Genomic DNA, 19,253 nt, shown 5'->3' on the forward strand with positions numbered 1-19,253 from the left:
CAAGTTAAAAAAAATAATTGTTATACGTATCTATTCTCTCAACATACAGTCCTACAACAGAAAAGAAAAAATATAAGTACTATAATATCTTAGCATATATCACATCAGTTTCATTATGATAAAATTTTAATTTATAAATTACCTGATAAGGCTGGCAATAGAGGGGGTGGAGTGAGGGACAGGCATGGGAAGCGGAGGGTACAGTGTGCTCACATCCATGCTCACACCACACATGTACATCCTTTAAAGAAAACACATAAGAGAGCAATGTTATTTAATGTTTTCATGCACTTACAGGTTTCAGTTGAGCTAAGAAACTGCTATAATTTAGTATTGGTACTCAAAAGATCAAGGTCAAAGAAATCTGCAATATTTTTAAAAAATTTTGTGAATTTAAATAGTATTAACATTACAGACCATTTTACAACAGTAAATTTTGGTACTCTATCAAAATATACTGATCAACGTGTTTCATCAGTTCATGTACAGAACTTACTTCCCCAGAGCCTCCAAGAAGTGTGTTAGAGGGCACTTTGCATCTTTCCTGATAAGTGGGATAGGCACAGCCTGTGGCATTGACCTCCTCAGAATGGCTTGTAGCAGGCCATGAGGGGACACTTCCACTACCACAGCATCAGCAGGGATTTTTTCTAGTGCTTCGGCAAACAGCACTGCAAATTTAAAAAATTGCCTTTTTTACAGTGTCAGTTTTGTTAATAGAGCACAGGTGCTCCTCAACTTATGATGGGGTAACATTCTGACAAACCAATCATAAGTCAAAAATATCACAAGCCGAATATGAATATGATATGATAAATAAGCAAGTAAATAAATAACTCTGTCACTGAATAAGTAAATAAACAAATAATTACTGTAACTAACTAAATACCAGTACCACACACTGAATTGAAACTTTCCATACATTTCTTTTGCAAGTGAAGGTATATTATACCTAAGTATTCAGTTGTTAAACACCCGAAGAAAGAATAGCCACCCTCTTATGTATCTGACTCAAATTTATTTTACTAACCCACTTAACCCTTTCAGGGTCCGTCCCGTAGATCAACGGCTTTACGTTGAGTGTCCAAACCGTAGATCTATGCCAAAATTCTAGCGCCGTCAAATTTAGCGTGAAAATGCTCATAGGCCTACATGTGAGAGAACGGGTCTGCGTGGTGGGTGTGTGCCATAAACAAAAAATCTAGGCGCCCGCATAGCATTGTGGGAACGCCGGCTCAGTTACCCTTGTTCACCATGCCTCGTCGCAAGTCAGCTCTCACTCCCCGGAAAATTGGGACTCTCCTCTTCCTATCTGATAGTTCTGACACTGATGGAAGTGGAAATGAAGACGAATTCTACGGCTTTGATCAGTTAGTGACCGAAAAGAATGACCAGGATATCGATAATAGTGCAGAAAACCCTGACGATCCTCAACCTTCTACCTCTGGTGTGGGCACTCGTGACTCACGGTCGGTTGTTCCTCATCGCAAGAGAAAACTAATATTTTCGCGTGGCCAGGCCTCTGACTTCAGTAATGATGATGATAGTGACGTGGACTGTGATTTTATTGCGCTCGACGATCATTCGAGTAGTGATAGTGAGGAATCATATTCACCAGTGAAGCGTCGGTATGTTCGCCACCGCATGCGCTCGGGTAGTGTACCCTGTGCTGTGCCCAGGGGACAGAGTACATCCCGGAGTACATCCCGTGGCCCAACACCAGTTTTAGGTAGTGATAGTGAGGATGATGTGGCTACACTTGGCATGGATAGACCACAGGCATCAGTGGATGGTGTTAGTGGTGATGGTAGTGGCACCGCCATGCGTGACTCACCAGGCCACGCTGGGACCCACGCTGCTGACTCGTCAGTTCAAGGACAAAGCGGAGCGCCAGCCACCAGCCCACCACAACCACAACCACCCGCACAACCAGCCTATGATGTCCAGTATCCACCAGCAAACCGTATGTGGGATTGGCAGCAAAATCCCAATTTTGTTCCCAAGCCTCACCACTTTGATGACTCTCAAAGTGGAATTCTACCTACTTGTCCCCTTGGAACCACGGCCAATGAACTGGAATTCTTTGAATTATTCTTTGACCAGCCATTGATGGAAATTATTGTCAGGGAAAGTAATAAGTATTTTGAGTACACCATGGCAAATACGATCTTATCACCACAGTCAAGACTACACAGGTGGAAAGAGACGACTGTTGCAGAAATGTATTTGCTTTTTGCAACAATAATGCTTATGCCTCACGTCTATAAGCATAATATAAAAGCATACTGGTCCACAGATCGGCTAATTTCTACCCGGTCTTCAGTGAAATCATACCAGTGAACAGGTTTATCTTACTCTTACGTATGTTGCACTTCTCTGACAAAACCAGGCCTGACAGAAGTGACAGGTTATACAAGATTAGAAATGTTTTCATGTATCTCAAACAAAAGTTCAGCATATACTTTTATCCATTCAAGAATCTTGTAATTGACGAGTCTTTGATTTTGTTCAAAGGTAGACTGTCATTCAAGCAGTATATACCAAGCAAGAGGAAACGCTTTGGTATAAGACTGTTTGTACTCTGTGATTGTGACAGTGGCCTGGTGTTGGATATTTTGTATACACGGGTAGTAAAACATTGAAAGATACCAAGATGTTATTGGGTATCTCAGGTGACGTAGTGAGAAACATGATGGCACCTTATCTTGGTAAGGGGCATACATTATATACCGATAACTGGTACACAAGCCCATTACTCAGTGATTTCATGCGAGTGAACAAGACAGATGTGTGTGGCACAGTGCGTTCTAATCGTAAACATATGCCCAGGCTCAACGCAGGTGCTCGTGGTGATGACGTGCAGGTATTTACTGCCAATGACATCATGGCATTACGGTGGCATGACAAACGAGATGTCACATTGTTGACAACCATTCACCGTAATGAAATGCAAGACAGTGGCAAAGTTGATCGAGTGACTAATGAACGTATTCGAAAACCAGTGACAGTGATTGATTATACAGAAAACATGCGCTTGGTTGACAAATGTGACATGCAGATTGGTTTTGTTGACTGTGTTTGTAAGAGTTACAAGTGGTACATGAAACTTTTCTTCCATCTCATGGACATTTCAATGCTCAATGCATATAATATGTACCAAATAAAGACTGGCAACAGACCACCGTATGGTGAATTTTGTTTGTCTGTTGTCAGACAACTCATAATGAAGTACCAGGTAACAACACCTGCTATACAACACGGTCCTCGAATTCCTCAGGATATACCCAAGCGTTTGAGGAGGGAAGGTGATCATTTCATAATACAACTTCCTTCAACTCAGAAGAAATTTGCTCAGAAGAGATGCATCGTCTGTGCACAAACAAAAAGACGGCACCAAAGACGCAAAGACACTCGGTTTATGTGTGAGGAATGTAAGGTGCCTCTGTGCATGGTGCCTTGTTTCAAGGAGTTCCACAAGCTCCAGCAGTTCTAAAACCATGTCCAGTGATTGTAAATATGTAAATATATGATAGAACATTAGTATTATACAAGATTTGTGCATGTTTATTGTAATAAACAACAGTGGTAAACAATAATATGATAATAACTTTAGTGCGGTTATTGTGTTCAATACAGTGAGTTTATATATATACATTATATACAGTATTGGTCTCTCAGGCCCCAAATGTTAGTAGGAATAGAAAAAAAATTGGAAAAGAAAAGAAAAAACAACAAAAACCGCAAAATAATGTAATGCGCGTATGTGGAATTCGTCGATGTTGCCGCCACCACATCATTTTCGACAAACTTCTTGGCACTGTATCTCGGTAAGTACTGATCAGAATTTTTTTTTTGTCTTATTACCTTCACAAAAATATGCTCTTTAATTCTGTAAGAAAAAATATTTTTTTTTTTCAAAATTTCTTGGACACTGGAGCACCACTTCAGATTTTGGCCTTGGACCCTGAAGGGGTTAAAAGTGGTTGCTACTAATACAGAGTTTTCAATTATACAGTAATTCCTTTCTGCCAACTCATAAATTACCCATCAAACACAGGCCAGAGTTACACATGTGACAGACCTGGAGAGAGAAGGTTGTTGACAAGGTACTCTGGTGAAGCAAAGTTAACTCCTGGCTCACTCCAGCGAGTTTCAGGCACTGAAGAACTAATCCACCTTGAGGACCGCTGCCGGGCACACAGAATCACCTGAACCATAACAATTAATACATTAGAACATTCCACTCTAGGAAATTTGTTCCAAGCCAATTAGGGTATTCCTTCTTAAATTGCAATTCAGTTTTTTAAAAATGCAATACCATACAAAAATTCCTTTTTGATATGTGTTGCAACAAAAATCATGATATGGATCAGAGTACAGTAAACCCTTAAATAAATTAGTACTGTACTGTATATCTTATAGTTTTCCCACTTTGCTAAGTGATAAGTTACATTAACAAAACCACAAAAAACTATTTTTTTTTTTTTTTTTTTTTTTCAACAAGTCGGCCGTCTCCCACCGAGGCAGGGTGACCCAAAAAAGAAAGAAAATCCCCAAAAAGAAAATACTTTCATCATCATTCAACACTTTCACCACACTCGCACATTATCACTGTTTTTGCAGAGGTGCTCAGAATACAACAGTCTAGAAGCATACACATATAAAGATACACAACATATCCCTCCAAACTGCCAATATCCCAAACCCCTCCTTTAAAGTGCAGGCATTGTACTTCCCATTTCCAGGACTCAAGTCCGACTATATGAAAATAACCAGTTTCCCTGAATCCCTTCAATAAATATTACCCTGCTCACACTCCAACAGATCGTCAGGTCCCAAGTACCATTCGTCTCCATTCACTCCTATCTAACACGCTCACGCACGCTTGCTGGAAGTCCAAGCCCCTTACCCACAAAACCTCCTTTACCCCCTCTCTCCAACCCTTTCGAGGACGACCCCTACCCCGCCTTCCTAAACCTATAGATTTATATGCTTTCCATGTCATTCTACTTTGATCCATTCTCTCTAAATGACCAAACCACTTCAACAACCCCTCTTCTGCCCTCTGACTAATACTTTTATTAACTCCACACCTTCTCCTAATTTCCACACTCCGAATTTTCTGCATAATATTTACACCACACATTGCCCTTAAACAGGACATCTCCACTGCCTCCAACCGTCTCCTCGCTGCTGCATTTACCACCCAAGCTTCACACCCATATAAGAGTGTTGGTACTACTATACTTTTATACATTCCCTTCTTTGCCTCCATAGATAACGTTTTTTGACTCCACATATACCTCAACGCACCACTCACCTTTTTTCCCTCATCAATTCTATGATTAACCTCATCCTTCATAAATCCATCCGCCGACACGTCAACTCCCAAGTATCTGAAAACATTCACTTCTTCCATACTCCTCCTCCCCAATTTGATATCCAATTTTTCTTTATCTAAATCATTTGACACCCTCATCACCTTACTCTTTTCTATGTTCACTTTCAACTTTCTACCTTTACACACATTCCCAAACTCATCCACTAACCTTTGCAATTTTTCTTTAGAATCTCCCATAAGCACAGTATCATCAGCAAAAAGTAACTGTGTCAATTCCCATTTTGAATTTGATTCCCCATAATTTAATCCCACCCCTCTCCCAAACACCCTAGCATTTACTTCCTTTACAACCCCATCCATAAATATATTAAACAACCATGGTGACATTACACATCCCTGTCTAAGACCTACTTTTACCGGGAAGTAGTCTCCCTCTCTTCTACACACCCTAACCTGAGCCTCACTATCCTCATAAAAACTCTTTACAGCATTTAATAACTTACCACCTATTCCATATACTTGCAACATCTGCCACATTGCTCCTCTATCCACTCTATCATATGCCTTTTCTAAATCCATAAATGCAATAAAAACTTCCCTATCTTTATCTAAATACTGTTCACATATATGCTTCAATGTAAACACCTGATCTACACATCCCCTACCCACTCTAAAACCTCCTTGCTCATCTGCAATCCTACATTCTGTCTTACCTCTAATTCTTTCAATTATAACCCTACCGTACACTTTTCCTGGTATACTCAGTAAGCTTATTCCTCTATAATTTTTACAGTCTCTTTTGTCCCCTTTCCCTTTATATAAAGGGACTATACATGCTCTCTGCCAATCCCTAGGTACCTTCCCCTCTTTCATACATTTATTAAACAAAAGTACCAACCACTCCAACACTATATCCCCCCCTGCTTTTAACATTTCTGTCATGATCCCATCAGTTCCAGCTGCTTTACCCCCTTTCATTTTACGTAATGCCTCATGTACCTTCCCCACACTTACATTCTGCTCTTCTTCACTCCTAAAAGATGGTATACCTCCCTGACCAGTGCATGAAATTACTGCCTCTGTTTCTTCCTTAACATTTAAAAGTTCCTCAAAATATTCTCGCCATCTACCCAATACCTCCATCTCCCCATCTACTAACTCCCCTACTCTGTTTTTAACTGACAAATCCATATTTTCCCTAGGCTTTCTTAACTTGTTTAACTCACTCCAAAATTTTTTCTTATTTTCATTAAAATTTCTTGACAGTGCCTCTCCCACTCTATCATCTGCTCTCCTTTTGCACTCTCTCACCACTCTCTTTACCTTTCTTTTACTCTCCATATACTCTGCTCTTCTTATAACACTTCTGCTTTGTAAAAACCTCTCATAAGCTACCTTTTTCTCTTTTATCACACCCTTTACTTCATCATTCCACCAATCACTCCTCTTTCCTCCTGCCCCCACCCTCCTATAACCACAAACTTCTGCCCCACATTCTAATACTGCATTTTTAAAACTATTCCAACCCTCTTCAACCCCCCCACTACTCATCTTTGCACTAGCCCACCTTTCTGCCAATAGTCGCTTATATCTCACCCGAACTTCCTCCTCCCTTAGTTTATACACTTTCACCTCCCTCTTACTTGTTGTTGCCACCTTCCTCTTTTCCCATCTACCTCTTACTCTAACTGTAGCTACAACTAAATAATGATCCGATATATCAGTTGCCCCTCTATAAACATGTACATCCTGGAGCCTACCCATCAACCTTTTATCCACCAATACATAATCTAATAAACTACTTTCATTACGTGCTACATCATACCTTGTATATTTATTTATCCTCTTTTTCATAAAATATGTATTACTTAATACCAAATTTCTTTCTACACATAGCTCAATTAAAGGCTCCCCATTTACATTTACCCCTGGCACCCCAAATTTACCTACTACTCCTTCCATAACATTTTTACCCACTTTAGCATTGAAATCCCCAACCACCATTACTCTCACACTTGATTCAAAACTCCCCACGCATTCACTCAACATTTCCCAAAATCTCTCTCTCTCCTCTACACTTCTCTCTTCTCCAGGTGCATACACGCTTATTATAACCCACTTTTCACATCCAATCTTTATTTTACTCCACATAATCCTTGAATTAATACATTTATAGTCCCTCTTTTCCTGCCATAGCTTATCCTTCAACATTATTGCTACTCCTTCTTTAGCTCTAACTCTATTTGAAACCCCTGACCTAATCCCATTTATTCCTCTCCACTGAAACTCTCCCACCCCCTTCAGCTTTGTTTCACTTAAAGCCAGGACATCCAGCTTCTTCTCATTCATAACATCCACAATCATCTCTTTCTTATCATCTGCACAACATCCATGCACATTCAGACTTCCCACTTTGACAATTTTCTTCTTCTTATTCTTTTTAGTAATCTTTACAGGAAAAGGGGTTACTAGCCCATTGTTCCCGGCATTTTAGTTGACTTTTACAACACGCATGGCTTACGGAGGAAAGATTCTTATTCCACTTCCCCATGGATATAAAAGGAAAATTAATAAGACCAAGAACTATTAAGATAAAATCAAAGAAAACTCAGATGAGTGTGTATAAATAAATGTGTACATGTATGTGTAGTGTGACCTAAGTGTAAGTAGAAGTTAATTAACTTTAAATAAAAAACTATTTTTATTTAAAGTTAATTAACTCATTATGTACCTTGCTTAGTTCTTGAAGGAGGCATGGGGCAGCAGCTTTGAGGGACGGATGGTGGAAGGCCACACCCTCTGACTTTACTGCACGACAGAATATTCCTTCAGCTGTGAGCTTCTCCAGCACTTCTTCGATGGCTTCTTTTGGACCCGACAGAGTGACAGAATCATGGGCATTATGGCAAGCCACCACTACACCATCCTTGCACCACTTCTCTGCTGCTTCTGCACTCAGACCTAGTAGGAAAGAGTAATCACATTTAAAATTTTCATTTAGCTGTCTGCTAGTAAAACATCACTTTGTGGTAAGGATAATATGTTTATCAAATTACTGATACTGTTATTATATAAAGTGTATCAAGTGAATGTGAAATACAAGATAGATTATTCTTGCAAAGTACTTATACATACCAACAGCAGCCATGGCACCTGGGGGTAAGGTGGCCTCCTGAACAGCCCTGCCTCGCCAATAAGCTGCTAACACCGTTTGTTCAGCTGCTAGAGCTCCATCAGCGTAGGCACATCCCAATTCCCCGACACTGTGTCCCACTACCCCAGCTACCTCCGGCACCCCAACATGCTTTAGCAGGTCCACAAGGCCCACCTAGCATGGAAAGAATAATTACCAAATGATAATACTTTTTATCAAAAACCTGTGCCAACATTAAGGTACCCTGCCCCTCTTGAAGGGAAAGCTAATTCAAAATTTTCATTATTTATCATTTATGCTAGTTGTAGGGCACATAACTGATGGATACCTCAAAACTGAAATTTACTATCAGTGCCTACAGGAAACTAGATTAGAATCAGTTTTGTCAAAAGTTCAATCCCATAACAGTTATTGCTCAAATGCAAACAAATAGTAGGAACTTGTTAATACTAATAATGCAAAAAAAAAAGCAATTTAATTAAGGTAAAATTAATTTTTGCTACCTGCATTCCATTTCCAGAATGTACAGTACATTAATTGAAATTTAAACTGAAATGTTTATTTCTCTGTAAAGATTACAATGTGGGGTTTACATATTATAAAATATTAATTATGAAGAAGGCCACTAGCAGGCCTAGGCATTTTGTGCAGACTAATCCTAATTCTTACTCTATGTTGAAAGGTTATGGAGCATACTGATATTAAAGTTAAGTAACTGTAGTGATTAAATAGATTTACAATAGTGAGGTAGTTCAAAACATTTAAGAACATAACAATTTGTAAATTTAGTAATGAGAATGGTTTTGTCTTGCATGATACACAATTTCTATTAAAGCTCCTATACTGGAGTATACTTACTCTCAATTTACAATAATGTTTAAGCAAAAGTCCTCCTGGTGTATTACAGTACTTATATATACCGTATAGTCATACCTGCATGGCAGCAATGGCTGAGAAGCTAGCTGCTGTCGATGACATTACAGAAGGGTCTTCACTAGTCAGAATTTGTGTAAGGTCAAGTCCAAGTGGCAGGAGGGCAGCATGACACCGCCTGATTGAAGCAGCAAATACGGGGAGGCAAAAGAGTGCACGGCCACAGCCACTCCACTGGGAACCCATCCCAGAGAAGACCAGCCACAGGGGTCTTGGAGTGGGCGAGACATCTGACACCTGTACCAGGCAGTGGAAAGTGAACAATGGTAAATCTGAAAAGTTATTTAATTTTCATTTATGATAAATGTATCTATCCAAGATAAAGATCTAATTAACTTAATATCTCTCTCAATTATTCACGCAAATATTTTTGTTTATCAAATATCCCCATGTCTAAAAGAACAGATATAGGTCTGCCAATTATCTGACCATTCTGAAAAGAACTATGCATGGATCCTCAGAGATAAATAAATATAAGTGAAAATTGTTCTATCATTAATTAACCCCTTCTTAACTTTTATTGGATATGGAGGCACTTGTAAAAATAGAAAAGTGCAATATCTGCAGTTTAATAAAATATGAGCTGAAATTATCTAAAAAAACACTTGGCTTTTAATACCTTCCTAATCTGTAGCATCACAGGCAATAATCTGTGGTTCAGCCAAATAAGCAATGCATCCACAGAAGTATTATTATGCATTTTTTTTTCTCGCCTTCTCAGCCATTTTCTGTTCTAACCACAAATTTATTTAATTAATCTTCTGTTACATACTATTAGAATATCACTCAATCTTAGGACAGAGACTTTTGCACTCTGCAACTGCTTATCGTTATTCTATCTACCTTCCTAATAACAGATGCTTCATAGATTATCTAGTTTACTGCCTTAAATCTACACTTTTTTCTATGTACCACACCACTTAATTCATATCCACACATTAAGGATGACACAATCACTCAACCATCCAGTCATTTAGCCACATTTCAAGCTAAACAGTACTCTCACTGTACTGCCCACTTAAACTCATTACTCTTACCTTCACGACTAACAATGATTTATATCTATTAAAGGACATGGAATCATTCATAGTTACCTTTATTTAATGTATTAACTTTCAGCTGCAATCACTTTTAAGTTCATCTTGAAATTTCTATAGCCAAATACCAATTCTGTATATACCAACAAGCATGGGGTATAAGACATGCTTCTTCCATTTAAACCTTATTGTACTGACAGTTCCTCTGGCACCAACCACACTCAATACTTTCCATATTCCTTCAGTGATTGTCTTGCTGCAACCACCATGAAATCCACAATTTTTATTAATTTCCAATTTATTAACTGTTTTCTATATCCATTAAAGCTCCACTCTACCATACAAAATTCACAATTGTCACCTCTCACATATACAATGGAACAATCACAGCAATTTTTATGAATATGTATTAATACATGTTTATAACAGTTCTCTAAAACATGTTTTCAAACATCTTCTCACCTGCAAAACTTCTTTTTCTGAATTAATAACCACATATCCACGGGTTGGATGGCTATTGGTGGGCATATCAGACAGTTTATCAAGAAGGCCACATAGTGCTGGGGTAGCCATATTTTTAATTCCCTCCAGAAGTGTGGTCACTGCCTCCTCTGTACGACCGGAAGCCACCACCAACCTGGGCTGCTTTGAAAAAGTACTGTCCTCCTGGTTGAGTTTCTCAGTTGCATTCATATTAAAGTTACATTCTTCAGACATACCACTTGACGAAGAGGATGCTGGGTTTATTCTCTGAGTGGAGGGTATGAGGATACCTCTGGAGTGAGATGGAGAAGCAGGCTTTACAAAGTCCTCAGGGGAACGCAACAAGACATGGACATTGGCACCACCAAAGCCAAAGCTGTTTACTGCAGCATAGCCACCAGACCAAGGTGTGTTCTTGCTCACCACCTGTGAATATTTAATACATAACTGTGTATTTCACTATCACTTACAAACAAATAACCTGCACACAGGAGAAAGAAACTTATGACAACATTTCAGTCCGACTTGGACCATTAACTAGTCACACTAACATACAAGGGTATGGGAGCCAGAATATACATGAGAGGAAGGCAGTGACAGGACAAAGAGAGGAAGAAGAAAGAAGGAAGTGGAGACAGTCGTGGTAGAAAAGTTCAAACTTATAACTGTACACTGCAACTTTTAATTTTTTATGATAATTTCCCAAGCAATTACCAATATTCAGCAAGTATAATAACACATTCTTAGCAAACAGTTTGCAAATATATATGAATTAACAATTTAAATGCCATAGATACATAACTAGCAATTTGTCTAAGTAATTAACTAAGTCATTACCTTGATCCTGCCATCCAACAGTGGTGGGATGTTGGGATTGGGAGAAGAGAAGTGCAGATTTCCAGGTAGCTCTTTCCGCTGCATTGCCAGTAGTACCTGAACCATGAAATATGGAATGTGTTAATGGGAACTCATTGACTAATTCACAACAGTGATCAATCAGAAATCTACATATAATAAAAAACTTGTGGCTATGTGTTATAAAAGAACAGTTAGTTTAGCAATTATCAAAGTACAGTCATACCCCGCTTAATGTCATTTCAACCCATATCAAATTTGCCTTTATGCCACTTTTCTAGAGTAAAATTCAGTTCAGTGAACATCATTATATCTGATTTTATGTCACTCAGCAACATCACCTACATTATAATTTTTTTTAATTGTGTTCATTATTTTAAAAAAAATTATGACCAAAATGTGGTTTTAGTGTTCCTTAAGATTTAGAAATGGTTTTATTCTTTCATGAGTTATTTATGCTAATTTCACAGTGTTTGTTGTAATTTTAAGGCATTTTTAATTTGGTTACTTCATGGCCCTTGGAACCATTTAATGACATAGGGAGGGGTATGACTGTGTATCACTAAATATTAACAACAGGTCATTACTGAGGCAAAGTTGCAATTAAACTGACCTTGACTATGGAGCAGAGGCCAGATGCAGGTTCTGAATGGCCCATATTGGATTTAACTGAGCCCATCAGGAGTGGTGTTGAGCGACCAGGGCAGAACACCTCTGCTAGGGCCCCTACCTCCTGAGGGTCACCTGCCTGAGTAAGTAAGTAATTTTATTCAGGTATACACAAATACAGTTACATAGATTATCATACATATAGCAGCATATGTGTAAAGAACCTAGGATAATCCAAAAAGTCAGAGTGACTTATTTCCATTGGGGTCCTTTTTACCTTATTATTATAAAATAAAGGAGATAATATCTTATTATTATTCTATAATGGAGATAACATCTCGTTATCATACTATTACGACTACTACACGAGGGTCATTAAGACTATTAACATTAAGACATTAACATGTACACTATACGAATGTCATGCAATTATAAATATATTGTGAGGTGAATTATACATTAATAAAAATTAAAGTATGCATTTCAAGTCATGAAAAATAAATATTACTTCATATTAAAAGAAGAGTGTATCAGTCTGTAGTGGAAGGAAGGCGGGGTAGGGGTCGGCCTAGGAAGGGTTGGAGGGAGGGGGTAAAGGAGGTTTTGTGTGCGAGGGGCTTGGACTTCCAGCAGGCATGCGTGAGCGTGTTTGATAGGAGTGAATGGAGACAAATGGTTTTTAATACTTGACGTGCTGTTGGAGTGTGAGCAAAGTAACATTTATGAAGGGATTCAGGGAAACCGGCAGGCCGGACTTGAGTCCTGGAGATGGGAAGTACAGTGCCTGCACTCTGAAGGAGGGGTGTTAATGTTGCAGTTTAAAAACTGTAGTGTAAAGCACCCTTCTGGCAAGACAGTGATGGAGTGAATGATGGTGAAAGTTTTTCTTTTTCGGGCCACCCTGCCTTGGTGGGAATCGGCCAGTGTGATAATAAATAATAAATTAAAAGAAACTGAAGTAAATGATGTTACTGTACATCAGACAATGATGATTTCTAATATATACCCACAAAACATATTTTTTAAGGGGGTTTTGGCAGGTATATCCAAATGTCAATTCTTATTATTATTATCCAAATATCTTACTCTTGATAGGTAAGTGAATTCTTTAGTATGAAAATTTCAACAGCAGGATTGAAGAGAAGATAAGACCAACCTTGGTGCCTGTTCCATGGGCTTCAATGTATGTTACATCCAGGGGAGAGATGCCAGCATGGCTGTACAAATCCTGCATTAGGTCTCTTTGTACTTTTCCTGAAGGGAAAGTAACACCTTCACCCTTGTGCCCATCAGTGTTTGCCCGAGCATGGACAACATGGGCATACACTCTGCGAGCTTCAGATGCACGCTGGAGGAAAATCACAGCAGCTGCCTCACTCCTCACATACCTGAGAACAGAACCTACTTTTTAGTTTTGACCACTCAATTTATTTAAGTATAATTAGCACACACTTTTCCTTTATTTCAAGATTAAAAAAATAATAATGTGACTACTGGTGATACTAACCCATCACCAGAGGCATCAAAAGACTTGCACTTGCCATCAGATGCAAGCATATTGAGAGCATTGAATTGCATAGAGTTCTGGGGCTTGAGTGTAAGGTTAGTACCTCCCACCACTGCTGCCTCAATTTCCCCATCACTTAATGCCAACCATGCTGTCTGAAGAGCCACCATCGAGGAAGAGCAAGCTGTGTCTATTGCGAAGCTGGGACCTGGGTCAGATAACTTATTATTATTATGATGGCTAGCAATATGCAGTACTGTACCAACTTGCTTTTATTTTAATAGTAAATTATTACAAAGTCAATCTCCTTTCATTATAGCAAAGTGAAGCAGCTCACTCATTATGTTTAACAAAAAATTAAAGAAAACTAAAATTAAATTTTAAAAATATGCAAATACTGTACGTAATATGGTGTCTACTAGTAAAATTTTAGAAATAAAAGGGGTTTGAGATATTTGCTGTTCAGAGTGATATCTGAACTGTTGTATCTGAGTGCCTCTGCAAAGACAGGTTATGTGCAGGTGGTGGTGGGAGTGTTGAATGATGGCCAAAGTGTTTCTTTCTGTTTCGAGTCACCCTGCCTTAGTGAGAGATGGCCAATGTGTTGAAAGAAAAAAGTGCTGTATATAATATCTATTAGTAAAATTTTAAATGTGTGTAATACAGTATCTATTAGTAAAATTTTAAAAATATACAAGTACTGAATGTAATACAGTATAGTATTTACTAGTAACTTGCCTTTGAAGTCAAAAGTATAGGATAATCTGTTGGGAAACATGGCACGGCAACAGCCAGTAAGAGCATAGCCAGAAACAGCTGGGTCAGCTGTCCATGCCTCCTCACTCTCACTGCTACTCACACCCACATATACGCCCACACGACGCCCTCGCAGCTCACTTGGGTTCATGCCTGCGAAGTTGTTACCAGAATTTCGGAAAAATTGTAGTAACATTTCAATAATTTTACTTACAGTAACATTAATCATTTTTTCTGCCAGCGACTACAGTAGTTTATCATGCACACTTTGTGTCCTGTGGACGGAAGTGCAAGAATGTTTTTATGCACAAAGTCCTATTAACTATGTCTCAAAGAGTACATCTAGGTATGAATTTTAAATGAACACACATAGTATATAACATTTTGAACAGGATGGTTAGATGAGTATGATTTTTACTGCATATATTTTGAAATAGATATATATTTTGTAAACAGAAAAGAAAAATACAAATATACAAGTTAAAACAATCATATAATTATACAAGCTTTCTGTATGTTCAGTATGCATAATGTCCTGAATACTGTAAGAATAAAAATAATACTAATGCTAATAATAATAATAATGTTTATTTCTACAGGTACATGATACAACTTATACAGACCATAGCTGACATCAATGACATACTACACAGAAAGCCCCTGGTTATACTGTACAGTATCCTCAGTATCAAGTACCAGTATTACATACTGTCAAAAAAGGACAACTGTAACTTGCTTGAAACATATTAAGAAATGTAATCACGGCTTTACCAGCATCTACAATGGCCTCATAGGTGAGCTCCAGCAGAAGGCGTAGCTGGGGATCCATGGCATGAGCCTGACGTGGAGACACACTGAAGAAAGCACTGTCAAAGTGGGTGAGATCAGGCAGCTTGCCAGAGCGTTTAGGAAGATTGTGGATACCTGCAATTTGAACAGACTAATTTTGCTAACAAAATAACAATCAGTTTGAAACTCCAAAGTTTATTTCAGAGAAGGGGTGGAAGGTGAGGATTTAAAGATGTACAATATTTATCCTGCTCAACAATAAATGGCCTGCCCAAATCACCCCAAATATGATATGCTTCAATAACATAATACTAAATCTTTCTTACATTTTTAGTGGTATTTTTGAGAAAAATTAACAAAATTACCATAAAGCATGCTAAATATTACCTTTTTATTCTAAAAATCTAAATATATACTTCATCATAGAAATAACTATAGTATACAGTGGTACAGTACCTCGGGATACAAAATTAATTCATTCTAGAAGGCTGTTCGAGTAATGATACTGAACGAATTTGTTCTCATATGGAATAATGTAAAGTACATTAATCCATTTCAGACCCCCAAAAATACACTTACAAAAGCACTTACATAAATACACGTACATAATTGTTTGAGTTTCGAGTTGTTCGTATCTCGAGGTACCACTGTACTACAATTTTAATTAATTTTTAAAACTACAGAAATTGAATTAACACATTTTGACTTCTGTATGTAGAGATATTAGTACAGCAATAAAAAATGAAAAGTTTAACTTCTAAGTATACCTGGGGAGGGTTTTGGGGGTCAATGCCCCTGCAGCTTACTCTGAGAGCAGGCCTCGTGGTGGATCAGGGTCTGATCAACCAGGCTGTTACTGCTGGCTGCATGCAAACTGATGTATGAACCACAGCCCGGCTGGTCAGGTACTGACTTTAGGTGCCTGTCCAGTGCCTTCTTGAAGACACCCAGGGATCTATTGGTAATCCCCTTTACGTATGCTGGGAGGCAGTTAAACAGTCTTGGTCCCCAGGCACTTACTGTGTTGTCTCTCAGTGTACTTGTGGCACCCCTGGTTTTCAATGAGGAAATGTTGCATCTCCTGCCGAGTCTTATGCTTTCATAGGGCGTGATTTTCATGTGCAAGTTTGGTACTAATCCCTCCAGGATTTTCCAAGTGTATACGTATTATCGTGTATCTCTCTCTCTTGCCTGGGTTCCAGGGAATACAAATCAAGGGACTTCAACAGTTCCCAGTAATTTAGGTGCCTTACCATACTTATGTGTGCCATGAAAATTCTTTGTTCACTCTCCAGGTCAGCAATTTTGCCTGCCTTGAGGTGAGGCAGTTAGTGTTCAGCAGTATCCCAGCCTAGAGAGAACAAGCAATTTGAAGAGAATCATCATGGGCTTGGCATCACTAGTTTTGAAGGTTTTCATTATCCATCCTATCATTTTCCTAGTAGATGTGACAGATACATTGTTGCGGTCTTTGAAGGCGAATTCCTCTGACATTATCACTCCCATGTCCTTCACATTACTTTTTTGCTCTAATGTATGGTTAGAATTTGTTGTATACCCTGATGCAGTTTTAATTTCCTCAAGTTTTCTATATCTGAGTAGTTGAAATTTCTCTTCACTGAACTTCATAACTTCATATTGTTTTGAGTGGCTCATTTGAAAATTTGGTTGATGTCCGTTTGGAGTCTTGCAGTGTCTTCGATGGAGGTCACTGTCATGGCAATTTGGGTGTCATCCGCAAAGGAAGACACGGAGCCATGACTTACATCTTGTCTATGTCAGATATGAGGATGAGGAATAGAATGGGAACGAGTACTGTGCCTTGTGGAATAGACCTTTTCACCATAGTTGTATAATGTATACTAATTTCCCAAAATGCTATGTATAACTAAGGGCTTTTCCTTGTAAGATTTACTGTTATATTTCTATTGTAATTCAAATGTATCTTCTTGGAAAATACAAATATCTTATGTACCATGAACACAATCAGAAGGGTAAGTAAACTGGAAAAATATTGTAAACACAAACAGTGGAAATAAATCACCTAGTCTGATCTCTTTTGGGTTACCCTAGGTAATTTACACTATGTACGATAACTGAACTTATGTATACCTGTGCCTAAATAAACTTACTACTATACATATTGTCGAGAAGAATAGTCACAGTAAACATACAACTTGAAAATGAAAACTTAAATTATTTCAGCTCATCCTGGACCAGTATCAAGTCACAAATAGGAAAATCGTGAAAATCAGAACTTTTATGAAGGCAGCAGATAAAAAAAGTGAAGACTTGATCAAGTGTAATGTGTTTTGGAAATGAGAGCATATCATAATGTACTACAGTACTTAGAAAAGAGCAAGCTTTTATAGAAACATAACTGATGTTAAGATTTGTATTAGGAATATGTATTATCTTAGCCCCAACTGTATGTTAGGAATATGTATTACCTTAGCCCCCAACTGTATTTCAGTGGATGCTTACCTCTTCCAGTCGAGTGTCAAATACTCAAATTATAACACATAACTTGGCCTTACTTTGGCCATTTCCTCATTTACCCCTGCCTCGACTTTACTTCTGGCTTTTGCTTTTTTGTTTTACTAGTGACTTGATAATGGCTCAGGACAGACCAAAACATCACATTTACATTTCTGATTTGTCAGCCTCTTGTGATATTTTGTCAAGCATCTTAATATCAGCAGACATTGATAATCTGAACATAATTATCAAACCTTACTGTAGTATGATTTAGTGAGGGGTGTATAAATCTGAGGTAGATGGAAGCTGTAGGGAATATTCCAGGAAAGCTGGAGGGAGGATGTGATGGCTTTGAGTGGTAGGGACCTGAGAATCCAGCAGGCATATGTGAGCGTGTAACATCATAGTAAGTCACTTCGTCTAACTTTTTTCTGGGTTATCCTAGGTATGAAAATTGGTGTAACTGTATTTGTGTGCCTGTACCTGAATAAACTTATTAAGTGGTTCTTGGGATTTTACAAGGTTAGTGCTTTTAGTTAATTAAATGAACTGACTTTCTTACCTGGCACCCAGCGGCGACCATCCTCAGTGACCATATCCACCCCAGAGAAGAGGTTATTGGCAAACTCCTCAATGTTATTGCTCTCTGGGAAGCGGCCGGACATGCCACTAATTACCACACCCTCCCGGCCACGAGCTCCACTAGATCTCTGTAAATAAAAGTTAGTTTGTTAAGCTTGGAGACTACATAAACTCATTAATGCTGATGGATTTATGAAGGATGAGGTTAGTCATAGAATTGATGAAGGAAAAAAGGTGAGTGGTGCGTAGAGGTATATGTGGAGACAAAAAACGTTATCTGTGGAGGCAAAGAAGGGAATGTATGAAAATATAGTAGTACCAACACTCTTATATGGGTGTGAAGCTTGGATTGTGAATGCAGCAGTGAGGAGGTGGTTGGAGGCAGTGGAGATGTCCTGTCTAAGGGCAATGTGTGGTGTAAATATTATGCAGAAAATTCGGAGTGTGGAAATTAGGAGAAGGTGTGGAATTAATAAAAGTATTAGTCAGAGGGCTGAAGAGGGTTTGTTGAGGTGGTTTGGTCATTTAGAGAGAATGGATCAAAGTAAAATGACATGGAGAGCATATAAATCTGTAGGGGAAGGAATGCGGGGTAGAGGTCGTCCTCGAAAAGGTTGGAGTGAGGGGGTAAAAGAGGTTTTGTGGGCGAGGGGCTTGAACTTCCAGCAAGCGTGCATGAGCGTGTTAGATAGGAGTGAATGGAGATGAATGGTATTTGGGACCTGACGA

At 38.6% G+C, this 19,253-nt stretch overlaps 1 protein-coding gene across 1 annotated transcript in view; it reads right to left on the reverse strand.

Annotated features, from left to right (window-relative positions):
- Nucleotides 1-19,253, reverse strand: part of FASN1 (Fatty acid synthase 1) — a 52,553-nt gene that overhangs the window by 29,256 nt on the left and 4,044 nt on the right. Inside the window, exons 3-16 of the mRNA XM_070092070.1 lie at nucleotides 18,505-18,652; nucleotides 15,447-15,599; nucleotides 14,658-14,828; nucleotides 13,920-14,127; nucleotides 13,569-13,800; nucleotides 12,417-12,551; nucleotides 11,786-11,881; nucleotides 10,928-11,374; nucleotides 9,429-9,665; nucleotides 8,477-8,669; nucleotides 8,073-8,302; nucleotides 4,082-4,208; nucleotides 497-671; nucleotides 143-241 (exon numbers count right to left, since the gene is read on the reverse strand). Coding sequence (XP_069948171.1) covers nucleotides 143-241; nucleotides 497-671; nucleotides 4,082-4,208; nucleotides 8,073-8,302; nucleotides 8,477-8,669; nucleotides 9,429-9,665; nucleotides 10,928-11,374; nucleotides 11,786-11,881; nucleotides 12,417-12,551; nucleotides 13,569-13,800; nucleotides 13,920-14,127; nucleotides 14,658-14,828; nucleotides 15,447-15,599; nucleotides 18,505-18,652 — 2,651 coding nt within the window. The remainder of the gene's footprint in view (nucleotides 1-142; nucleotides 242-496; nucleotides 672-4,081; nucleotides 4,209-8,072; nucleotides 8,303-8,476; nucleotides 8,670-9,428; nucleotides 9,666-10,927; nucleotides 11,375-11,785; nucleotides 11,882-12,416; nucleotides 12,552-13,568; nucleotides 13,801-13,919; nucleotides 14,128-14,657; nucleotides 14,829-15,446; nucleotides 15,600-18,504; nucleotides 18,653-19,253) is intronic.

Source organism: Cherax quadricarinatus, chromosome 38, assembly GCF_038502225.1.
Source record: "Cherax quadricarinatus isolate ZL_2023a chromosome 38, ASM3850222v1, whole genome shotgun sequence".
Lineage (NCBI taxonomy): Eukaryota > Metazoa > Arthropoda > Malacostraca > Decapoda > Parastacidae > Cherax > Cherax quadricarinatus.